The 12447-nt window shown below is 45.6% G+C and overlaps 1 protein-coding gene across 1 annotated transcript in view; it reads right to left on the minus strand.

Moving 5' to 3' along the window:
- The window catches only part of LOC144686788 (low-density lipoprotein receptor-related protein 1-like), a 1926687-nt gene that overhangs the window by 238600 nt on the left and 1675640 nt on the right, over positions 1-12447 (minus strand). The window contains exon 59 of the mRNA XM_078552493.1: positions 706-893. Coding sequence (XP_078408619.1) covers positions 706-893 — 188 coding nt within the window. The remainder of the gene's footprint in view (positions 1-705; positions 894-12447) is intronic.

Consider the following 12447-nt stretch of genomic DNA (forward strand, 5'->3'; position numbering starts at 1 on the left):
TCAATGTAATTCTAATCCCAATGAAGAATTATAAGACTTGAAACTTTAACCCTGCCTCCTCTCTTCACAGATGTGGCCTGACCTGCTAAGTTTTTTTTCTGGCATTTTCTATTTCCATTTCAGGTTTCCAGCATTTGCGTCAAGTTTTAATATGTTAACCTTTACCTCTGGCAGCACTTCTACAAAATAATAGTATATGTACATAATTTGTCACACATGACGATATTGAAGGTAGAAATAACATGACTGCCCAGGGGAAAAAAAATAAGAGTGCTGTATGCCTCAATAGTCCAAAGGACTAAAAGAGAAATCTAAAATATGTGATTTAAGCAGATTTACTGCCATTGTAAAATGGCATCAATAATTCATAAAGAAAGTTAAACTTCCAACTCAGTATGCAAATTATAGGCAAATGTAAACTATACCAGTGACAATTTCATATGCACAGTCGCTGAGTGTCATAGATAACTCAAACATTGAAATTGAAATGTTGACAGGAATCCCCTGCCATTAAACCCTTAAAGCAGCAGAGCTAAATTTAATGAACTCCTTCGTTAAACAGGTTGCTGAGTTAGCATTATTCCATACTTTTATATACATTGATAAAAGTTTATTTGTTTAGGGTTCTGTATAACTTAGTCATTGTGAAAACATATTTCGATAACTTTAGCAGCAGCATAAACTGTTATACTGTTGTGTTCATACCCAGTGCGAGGATCTATTGCCAGGTGCTTAGGAGTCCTTAATCCTGTGTTCACAAGGACTGTCCTATAAAGTCCATTAAGTTTCGAGACTTCAATAGTCAGCTTTGTTTTGTCACACCAGTATAGATTCTTGCCAATCCAATCAACTGCCAATCCATCTGGAATAGCTTGCCCTGTATGGTGTACCACCTAGCAAGAAAAAAAAGCAAGTATTACTGCTGATACAGCAACAACTTTTGCCTAAAGCAATAACACAATATAACAACAGAGCAATACAATGAGTGACAACATAGCAAAGATCTACGTCTTCAAAACAACTTGATTTTGTAAGGTGGGCAAACTCTGTTGTATATAAACAAAACAAACCAAATGGAGCTTTTTTTATTGCGCTAGATATTCAGATTTAATGATTAAATGAGGGCAGTGAGAGAAGCACAATGCTGCTTTTGGTAGGTTGTAAATGGGTGCCAAAATATAATGGCATTCAGAATTCAGTGACCCCAGAAACTGATAGAAACCAAGGAATTTCCAACAGAAATTTGTGTGTTTGTTGAGGCGTATTCAGGATTTTAAAAAATTCATTCATGGGACGTGGTTTCACTGGCCAGGTCAGCATTTATTGCCCATCCCTCATTACCCTTGAGAGATGGTGGTGAGCTGCCTTCTCGAACTGCAGCACTCCAAATGATGTAGGTCCACACACAGTGCTGTTAGGAAGAGAGTTCCAGGCTTTTGGTGCAGTGACAGTTAAGGAACGGCAATATATTTCCAAGCCAGGATAGTGAGTGGTTTGGAGGGGAAATTGCAGGTGGTGGTGTTCCCATCTATCTGCTGGCCTTGTCCTTCTAGATGGTAGTCTTGATGTCAAGGGCAGTTACTCTCACCTTCATCTCATCTTCTTGAGTTCAGCTCTTTTGCCCATGTTTGAACCAAGGCTGTAATGAGGTCATGAGTTGAATGGCCCTGGCAGAACCCAAATTGAACGTCAGTGAGTATGTTATTGATAAGTAAGTGCCGCTTGATAGCACTATTGATGACACCTTCCATCACTTTACTGATGATTGAGAGTAGACTGAGGGGCAGTAATTGGCCAGTTTGGATTTGTACTGCTTTTTATATACAGGACATACCTGGGCAATATTTTACATTGCAGGGTAGATGTCAGTGTTGTAGCTGTATTGGAACAGCTTGGTTAGGGACACGGCAAGTTCTGGAGTAGAAGTCTTAGTATTATTGCCTGAATATTGTCAGGACCCATAGCCTTTGCAGTAGCCAGTGCCTTCAGCCATTTCTTGATATCACGTGGAGTGAATCGAATTGGCTGAAGACTGGTATCTGTGATGCTGGGACCTCCGGTGGAGACCGAGATGGATCATCCACTCAGCACTTCTGGCTGAAGATTGTTGCAAATGCTTCATTCAGCCTTATCTTTTGCACTGATCTGCTGGGCTCCTCCATCATTGAGGATGGGGATATTTGTGGAGCCTCCTCCTCCAGTGAGTTGTTTAATTGTCCACCACCATTCTCAATTGGATGTGGCCGGACCACAGAGCTTAGATCTGATCCGTTAGTTGTAGAATCGCTTAGCTCTGTCTATTGCTTGCTGCTTATGCTGTTTGGCACGCAAATAGTCCTGTGTTGTAGGTTCACCAGGTTGACACCTCATTTTTAGGTATGCCCTCCTGCACTCTTAATTTGTAGTGATGCCAAATCAATTGATTACAATCTGCAGAAAATGCAAACAATTCAGCAAGGGAAATTGTTAACAATAAATCATGTGATCCAAAATAAATACATGTTTTATGCAGTACACTGGCTTTGCATTCTTATCATGTTCACTATTTGTTTTCCTAAGCTACAATTTGTTTCAATAAGTGTACATTTATTGTGGCCTCAGTTATTGAGCTTTCGTGTCTGTGAATGTTTGGACCATTCCAGGTTGCAAAATAGCCTAAGGCAGGATAGTCTAAATCATTTTTTATGGGCTTGTAAGTATTGATTTTCAAATAATTTTATTAAATTAATTTTGATTTAGATTCTTTTCAAAATCGAAAGTGATTTGTTCTCTTCTATATATTTCAACTGAATGGAGATTTGGAAAAATGTGATGTACACAGGGAAGTACTTTAAGACCAGGATTTTTGTGGAATCATGGAGACTCAACTTAGCTTCCAAAATGATGGGTAGGACCCAAATGCTGATGTCCCACTTCCATTTCCGACAGATCCAATTTTTGCCGATAGAGCACAGGAGACAGCGTGTGACTCACACATGAAGGAAACCCAAATTCAGGAAGGCCATTTGAACTCAGTGTCGAGTTCAAACCAATCCCAATTTGGCTGTTGCAAGGGCTTTAACCTACAATGTGGGAGTCACAAATTTATGGAATAGACATGAATGCTCTTGAAGGGCAGCTTGTGTCTGTATAACTATCATGATACAAAGTTAGTTAAATTCCCAGTCCTATAAAAATGAAAAAAAAAGGCAGAAGAATCAGTGAGAGTTAAAAAATCTTTGTTCTAGCAGCTTCAGTAGCTGTTTGTTAACATTTTTCTAAGGGCTCTCTGTGAATGATAGGTGGTGTTTCAAAAGCTACAATTACCTCAGCAGGGAGGTGCTCTAAATTTACAGTTTGACTGACAACTTAAAAGGTTATTAAAGGATTAGATGTCTTTGATGTGGGATGTGAATAGAAGTTTGTTCTTTTATAAGAGATAAACTACTTGAGATTTAAAAGGTTTGATGCACTTTCAAGAATGGGAGTTCAAAAAAATATATAGTGAAATCTGTATTAGATTTTTTGAATTTTAATTTATTTCATCTCTACATTGCTTCTGAGGTCTGCCAAGGGTGGATACAGGGTGAGTTGGTTTGGTGGGAGAGCATAAGTTGGCATGGAAGGCGTATAAAGGGCTATGAGGAGTGGTTAGGGGTGAGAGGGTAAGGGCTAGAAGGCCTAAAATCTTATAACAACTTGGGATGAAGTCTCAGAGAATCGAAGCAGGCATTTTAACCAGTCTGCCTTGGCACTTGACTACCCCAGTGGCCACCTACGCTCTGCTTCTGGGGTTAGCAGGCCCAGCCCAATCCCCCATCCTGCCCCCCCAACCCATGCCCAACCCCACCCCCCCTCTGGAGCTAAAATGGTGACTTTGGGGGTCTTTTTTTCCCAAGGTAGATGCAGCAAGCTGGGAAATTTCCCAACTTGATCTACCTCTAGCAAAAATCCTGTCCTATGCCTCCATCAGCTTTTCACTGATAAAAGTTTCAAGTAGTTAGAACTAAATATGGATACTGTTCTCTCAACTAGATGCACAATGGAAGGAAGAAGTCAGCCTTTTGATTTAAAATTAGCTAAAATGATATCCAGAGGAGCATGTTTAAAATTGTCTTATACAGAGGTTGACGGATAGAGCTGCAGGGCTAGAAAATATTGTTGAATGTTTACCAAATTGGCATGCCAGTCCTCTAACACCATTTAAGCCTATGTAAAATAAATGAGTTATGTTCTGCACTAAAAGGGCAAACAGAAAGAAGGGGTATCAGAAAGATAAACGTTAATCAGCAAATATTGCCAATAATATGTCAGTCTGTAATTGCTGTTGTGGTCCATGTGTTCAGATGGTCTGAATGAAACTTTCTTCTTTGTTCTGGCCAAAATATTTTCCTCAACCAAACATTCTTAAAAAAAAATCCTAGTTATCTACCCTATTGCTGTTTGTGGGACCTTGACGAGTGTAAACCGACTGTCATTTTAACAATATATTGCTACATTTCAACAGTACTTCCTTGGAGGTGAAATACTGAGGGAGATCCTCATATTGTGAAAGGCATGATATAAAATGCACAATCTATCGATTTAATATTTCAAGTCAAGGCTCACTTGATTTATCTAACGAAACTACATTTCAAGAAATTAGAATGACAAGGCTTTTTGAAAAGGATGGGTGGAATTTTGCGGAGGTGATGGGGGCCTCAGCCCATCAGTTGGCTACAGAGCCAGCGAGACCCCCCCCCCTCTTTTACGGAAGACCCACTGCATCTTGTGCCACTCAGGCACTTGACAGGTCAGTGGTGAGCCTTCCCCTAGGATCAAGGACCCTGGGGTGTAAGTGCCCTCGCCCGCCAAGAGCTGTCAGCCAATCAGAGGCCAAGAGATCTTTTATACTCAGCAGCGCTGCCAGGGAGATGGTGGTTGCTGCTGGTACTACACCCACCCGGAGTCCTAGGATGGAGGAGGGACCCAGGCACAGGTCTCAATTGGCGGTGGGGGAGGAAGGCCATCCATGGGCTTTCCCACCAGTACTTAATTGGAGGCGGGAAGGCAGTGGGGTTCCTATCCGCCACCCTCCTACCTGATTAAATACCCCCCTGCCACTAAACCCTCAAAGGGGGAGGACACAAGATTCCACATGATAAATTACACACTTGTGGACAGTTTCCAGCTCCCACATTTGTGGCAGGACTTTTAGGTTGCAGAATTTCCCATCCCACCACCTGAAGAGTCAGCCAGCCCTACAGCCTTTCCGAGGGGTGTTAGTTGGCTGGAGATGGGACTTCTGCCACTCACTCAGGTGAAAGTCCCACCTCAGAGAGCTACCGGCCAATCTAATTTACTACAAACAATTCCAGGTTCTAAGTCCCGGGGTCCAGGACCAGCTAAGTGTTGTGGGTCGCATGGCAGGGACAGAAGGTTAGGCCGGGAGGGGTGGGGAGAGAGGGGATGGGGGTCTTGATGGAGAGGCCGTGATGTGAGAGGGAATACTCATGGGGAATGGAGGGTGACATTCCTGGGTGGGCACCTGATATGGAAAAGGCCCCCTCTTCCTGCCTGAGCCCTGAGCAGGGTGACCTGCTGGGCTTCCCCCCTTCCCCGGACTCCTCCTGTCAGCCTCAAAATTTAGGCTGGGCAGGAGGGGCCTCATTAGGGGTTAGGGTGGGTGGGCAGGCCTCCCCATGCCTCTTCCGCTCCACGTAAAATTGCGGACAGGTTTGGGGTGGGTGGGAGGGCAGCACAAAGGTCACCTGGGAATGTTATGGGCCCCTCATCTGCAAACCTGCTGACAAGGAACAATAACGTTCCGCCCTATAATTCTTGTGGCGTTAGTATTCTATGTCTTGATGCTCATCATCATACTCCAAAAAGTCTTCAGCAGGATTCTCATGAAAAATTGCCAGTTCAGATAAGTGCCCATCTATACCCCCTGCATCCTTCACCCCTGCCATGTTAGTGGAGGTGGGTAGGAGCAGCCTACTTGTCTGCATAATTTTTCCTAATTACCATGCCAAATCCAACCTTTGAAACATGACCACTGTGTAAATGTTGGTATAAAGCAGCACATTGGTATCCGTAAGACTGATAACACATTGAGGACACCAGCTAGGTTAAGATATCTGAAACTTTGTGTCATCATCTATTTGCAGCTATGGAGCTTCTGTGCAGCTGTATGCTACCATATAGAGTAAGTACTGGAGAAAGTTGATTTGGGACCTCCAGCAATGGATATCCCAATAGCTAGAGTTTGCCTCAGGCAGCAGCACCTGTGCCTCTAAGCCAGAATGTTCTGGGTTTGAGTCCCATTCCAGAATTTGTTGGCCACAGAGGAACCCAGCCACTGGGGCAGGCAAGCCAATGTACATTGGTGCCAGCTCCTAGCCCAGATAAATGGGGAGGGTTAGCAGCAAGAAAGACATCCAGCTGTAATAACCAATCGCCAAATCCCAAAAAATGATGGTTGACATGAAGGGTGATCAACCAGCATTGTTCCCATGTAACATGGGAAAAAGTTGAAAGAGAGAGAAAGAAAAATGGAGATCTCAGTTAGAAGAGATTAGATGGAATGAATTGAGAGCAAGGCATTTGCTGCCAACACATAGATTTCTAACTCCATATTAGCTAACAGACCCAGAAGGTCTTCTTTAGATTTCTCTGCCCATCAATGCCTCAGATGGTTGTGTTTCCCTTGCAGGTTTTTGAGAAGTTAGGCCAGACCTACAGCCCACTTCTACCAGAAGAACACCATTGTCTGTATTCGTGACAATGGGCATTGTCTTGATTTTCTTTGTCATAGAAGCTTTCCAGGCAGTCCAGATGGACCCTTTGCCACATTAGTAAGGTGCAGAAGGGCACTGTATAAATCAGGTCACTTGTGATATTTGCCAGTGGGCGTTGCAGTTTATTACCTTCTCCAAGATACCTGCAAAGCTAAGAAAATGAATTGTCCATTTCTATTGACTATATAGACTGCCATAGGGGCAAGAAGCAAATGACAGAACACAAATGGCCTTAAAATTCCTATAAAACAACCCTTTCGTTTTCATTTTTAAGTGAGACTTCCCTCAATAGCTAACCAGTATGTCCAATCACTGTGTCATCCCTACAAACCAGAATCTATCATGATGCCGTTTTCATGCACCTAACCACCGTGCCTGCCTTGAGGATGCAGTGCCATGAATCAGAATGGTTAAATTTGTGATTGAGAAGTTTCCCAGCAGTCATGCCCTGTGATTCTAGGGTGGCATTTGTGGATATTTGAAGCATTATTTTAGGTACATGAAGACGTCTGGTGCAGTTCTGCAGTGCAGCGCAGCAGGATTCTCTGAAGTCACTGCATCTTGCCAGGTCGGCCCAATGGGATGGGTTTTCATCTCACTTCCCACATGTAGAGCCTTATTACCTGGATGGAATGTGAAAAGGGAAATTTGGCAGAGACAATAGCATATCCCCTCAAAGAACCCACTGGGACTGGATCTTCCTTCCCTTAATTTTGGAAAACCAGGCAGCTTCTGTAAAGGCCATGCAATTCTTTCCCGCAGAGTTTCCCTTTTGTGTCCATATGATGCTCAAGACCCGTGCATTAAAGCTGAAAATTGACTTCATTCTAACTCAAATTGAGGAAGTTTCTAAATTCCTTATGCGGAAGAAGTCCATGAGGATTGTGAGGGGCCACAGGGTTGATGCTGAGAGAATGTTTCCCCTCATGGGAGAATCTAGAACTAGGGAGGCGCAATTTCCAAATAAGGGGTCTCCTTATAAAATAAGGGGAGACGAGGAGGAATTTCTTCTCTCAGAGGGTCAGTAATCTTTGGAATTCTCTACCCCAGAGAGCAGTGGAGGCTGGGTCACTAATAAATTCAAAACTGAGTTAGACAGATTTCTTATTGACAAGGGAGCCAAGAGTTGTTGGGGGTGGGGCGGGGGGGTGCAGCAAGCAGAAAAGAGGAGTTAAGGCTATAATCATAATTAGCCAGGAGCTTGTTGATTAATGGAGCAGGCTTGAGAGCCAAATGGCCTACTCCTATTTCTTATGTTCTTGCATTGTTAGGGAGAAGACAGGTGTTTTTCTTGAAAAAGCATGGCTACCCCTGTAATGTATCACGTTCATTTTTAATTTTAAAAGTAAGGAAAGGTTTTACAAATGTATTATCTATTACAAACAAAAGGCTTTTCTATCCTTGCTACAAAAAGTTTCAAAGTGTTACATTGTAAATTCTCCAAGAAAGAAATCCAATAAATCTTGCCAGACATTTTCAGGTACAAAACCATTAAGTTTCGATTGTAGATTTCAGCAAAGGTGTGAGCTGGAGGGCCAAGATCAATCAATCAATTAATATTGTATCTAATGAAAGAATCACCAAATCCTACAACATCAATTATCACAAGGACACTTGACAGGTCGAACAATTAATTCTAGCATCCCATTACATATCTTTTGATATATTCTCCTGGTGTCACCCAGATGCCTTCCTAACATTAATATAGGTGAGTTCCTTCTTGGCTAATGTTGGTACTGTCCACATCTCCAAAAGTTAAATGATAGACAGTATGGTCAGTTTCTGTTACTATTGCATTTATGAAAAAAAAAGCTAAAATTCCTATAGGCACATCACATGCTTTGAGTACAAGCATTTGCCTTTGTTATGACAGTATTTCTCTCTCAGGGACACATGCTAGTCAGAGGCACTGGACATGTCACAGGTTGTGAGTGCAGATTTACACTGTCATGGGGGTCAAGATTATTAACATGAGTAGGTTAACCAACTTTAATAGTATTCGGTTCATTCGGTCTAAAAACTGCTTAGGTATCAATTATATACATAAATGTTGATTCCCAAGGCGCATGACCTCCAGTTGCCTTCTGTTTTGCCAGCACTTGTATTACTATTGCATTTTCCCTCTCCCCTGCTGCCTGCTGCTCTCTGACTGAAAAGGTGATGAACCTTTGTTCCTTGTTTAGCAATATCTTCTGATTTATTTCTGCAAGCAGTTAGCTTGAGTGCACATTGCATAAGGGGAGAAACGTGTGAGCACTGGGACAGCAGAAGTGCGATCTTTGCAAAGGGAACCACAAAATTGACTTTGCAGAATCTGTGCCCACAAAGCTAAGTCTGATGCTTTCTAGAGCTGAAGCGCTGATAGATCTGCTGGAAATATGACAAATTCCACTAGTCTCTGCTCCCAACATTAAGCAAGCCTGCAGGGTGCAGAAATGCAGTATATTTCTAGTGCAAAAGTAGAGTCCACGAAGGTTTTCCAGGTAGGGTTCATGGTCTGGAATGCACAGTAGAATTGTCTTCACTACCGCCCCTCCCAGCCCCTGCCAACGCCCCATCAGGTGGCATTGCTGAAAGGAGGCTGAGTTACTGACTTCTTCAGCCGGGCCTACTGATTTTGCCACCAGTAGTTAATTAAGTCTGCATTTTATTGACCTTCAAATGGGCATCCAAGATGTGCCAATGCTTGCGCAGATGCATCAATATTATATAAATTGCCTAACATTGAGAAGCCTGAGGGAGTCAAGCACTTGTCGCTGGTGGGCTTCAATTTCTGGTCTGCCACCATTATTGTGGCAGAGAGGGATCATAGATATTTGGGCCCAGTATTGGGGTGAGAAAGAGTGATAGACCAAAGTGGACAATATAAAAGAAAAATATTTACTGGAGCATGCATGATCACTTCTTTATGGTACCATAATGATCTTATTGTGCCAGTTGTGACTCAGTTTGTCGTACTCTCATCTATGGGTTATATGATTGTGGGTTCAGACCCCATTCCAGAGACTTGGGCCAGGATTTTCCATTTGGCAGGGGGTGTGGGGGGGGTGGGAGCGGGCGGGGACCCGATTTCTGCCCGTGATCGGGTCCGCGCAGTCATTTTACACGGGCGGGCCAATTAAGGCCTGCCCAGTGTACTTCCCGACTCCCGTGGAGAGCGGGAGTGTGTGGGCGACGGTGGGTGTGCACAGACCGCTGGGTCCAAAGGCAACCCAGCAGTCTGGTTAAAAGAAGGCCTGGCAGCCTCCTGTAGGCTCCTCATAATGGCCAGTTCCAGGTCGCAGCAGAGGGGTTTGGGTGAGCAGGCCAGGCTGGAGGGTAGGCCAGCGGGGGGCCAGTGCGCCCCTCGTTTTTCTGATGACTGCCTTACTGCCCTCCTTGAGGAGGTAGCAGTGCGGTGGGAGATGTTGGTTCCCCAGGATGGGAGGAGGTGGCCCCCCCACTTGACAAAACCTGCCTGCGGAGGTGGTGAGCTCCCGCGACGTGGTGCGGCGCACCTGGATCCAGTGCCGCAAGCGCTTCAACGAGTTGTTGCGCTCTGGCAGGGTGAGTACCATGTTGGCATTGGGCATTTAACCCAGCAGGTAGCCTTACCCTCTGTGGTCACCCCCACACCCTCCAACAAGTCTTAGTGTTGTGACTGCATTAAATCATTGATGGCATTTTTCCTTTGCTGGGTGGGTAAGCAGAGAGTGTCCATGCTGAGGTCAGCCTGAGACGGTCATGAGGAGATGAGTTTTGCCCCGCATCATGTGTTGATATAAGTCCCACATGACTGGTTTGGGGGCAACTTGGAAGAGCTGCACCTAGGTGCAGACTCAGAACTCCAGGACATGCCCCAGTCAGGGTGATGAGATGGTGGAAGGGGAGCTTCAATGTAGCGTGGCAATGAACCATCTGCTGCCCTCTGCACAGCACGTGCTTGTGCCTCCTTGCTATGGGAGGAAATACCGTGTGGTTCCTAATGTGATGTAGGCAACATGTGTCCAAGGGGGCGGTGGGGGGGTGGGGAGCAGGCCTAGCATCTTTGTCTGAGTGATTGGCAGCAGCGGGGTGAGGAGGCACTGGAGCCCTGATATGTCCCACTCTGGTTGGGGTGGGCTGTGTGCGAGCAGAGTCCATGTGCAATTTGCCCTAATCAATGTTTTTCTCTCTTTTTCAGAAGAAGAATGTGCAGAATGCAGCCAAGCGTGTGAGGACTGGAGGCAGCCAGACACAACTCTTCATACTAAGCCGCTTTGAGCAGGAGGCCCTTGAACTGGAGAGGCACCATGCACCAAGTTCTACTGGTGTCGGTGAGGCTGGGGTGCCACAGCCAGGTATTTATGCCCAACAGTGATGTCAGCATTGTTCTCCCAACAGCCATATCACTGATGATTGTTACACCAGTTATTGTTGCAACATTGCTGAGCCATTGGTTATGGAATGTTGAGCGCATAATGAGCTGGGGGGACAGGGATGAGCTTTATCATTATCTGCACATTAACTGATCCACTGTCCTCGTTCTTCCTTACAGCATCATCATAGCAGGGCCGGGAGGAGGAGCAGTAGAGGCCCCCTCTCACACCTGAGGGGCCTGCAGTCTCACCAGCATCACACCATCTCTGCGAGGCAGGCACCAGCGCAGACACTAGCACCTCAGTGGGAATTAGAACAACGGCTAGTGTCCCGGGGCACAGTGGTGATGGCACTTCACACTTGCTGGATGAGCTGGCAAAGACAGAGAGTGCCCATGGTGCCAGCAGTCGGAAGACTGCAGGGGACCAGGCACATGCTCAGTCGGTACTTGATGATGTGCCTCTGGAGTCGTCTGTGATGCAGCAGGTGCAGGAAATGCGGCCGGGTGTGCGGGAGCATCTGGGGGAGATACATGAGGCTATGCTTGGCACGGTGTCCGTGGTGGAGGAGTCCACATGGACGCTCGCTGAAGCAATGAGCCTCATATCCGAGCCATGCATCCTCCATGGAGAGAGTGGCAACTCTCGTGTTGAGCCTACTCCAGGAGACCCGCCAGGGCTTCCTGGGGATGCATTCTGACCAGCAAGCCCTCACATCGGCAATGACCTCAGCTGGTCAGTGCCAGGGTGGGAGATGGCGTGGGCATCATGCTTCCCAGCTCGTTGCACATCCATCCACAGTGAGCAGGGAGGTCCGAAGCAACCTCACGTCAGCGCAGCAGCTGCCTGTCGTCTCTGCGGGCATCTCTCAGGGCGCTCCAGATGAGGGCAGCAGCTCCTCCGCGCCTCTCCCAGTGACTGTTGCATCCGGTGAGGCTGTGACAACTGGGGAGATGCCAGCTGTGGAACTGGCAGCTCCCTCCCAGACGGGGCCAGCACAGGCTCCACGGGCCAGAGGACGATCACCAAGGTCATCAAGACCGACAGGACAGCAGAGTCAGCAGGCTGGCTCAGATGCCACTCCAAGCAATGGGGCAGCACCAAGACAAGGCACCCGTAAATGAAAGCATAAGGCACCTTAGGCACACCACAGATTTTTCACTGGTGCTTTCGTGTTGGCCTGAGATTAAGTCCTGATGATTTATTTTTGATTGTTTACACTATTGTTTTCCATTTGTGATAACTTCTGCTTCACACATTAAATGCCAGGTGTGTGACCATGGCTGAGGGTGCCTCGTTTCTTCTGCATGTGTATGTTTAAGAAAAGTGTAATGAGTGATTTGTTGAACATT

The sequence above is a fragment of the Cetorhinus maximus genome, chromosome 11 (genome assembly GCF_964194155.1).
Source record: "Cetorhinus maximus chromosome 11, sCetMax3.hap1.1, whole genome shotgun sequence".
Lineage (NCBI taxonomy): Eukaryota > Metazoa > Chordata > Chondrichthyes > Lamniformes > Cetorhinidae > Cetorhinus > Cetorhinus maximus.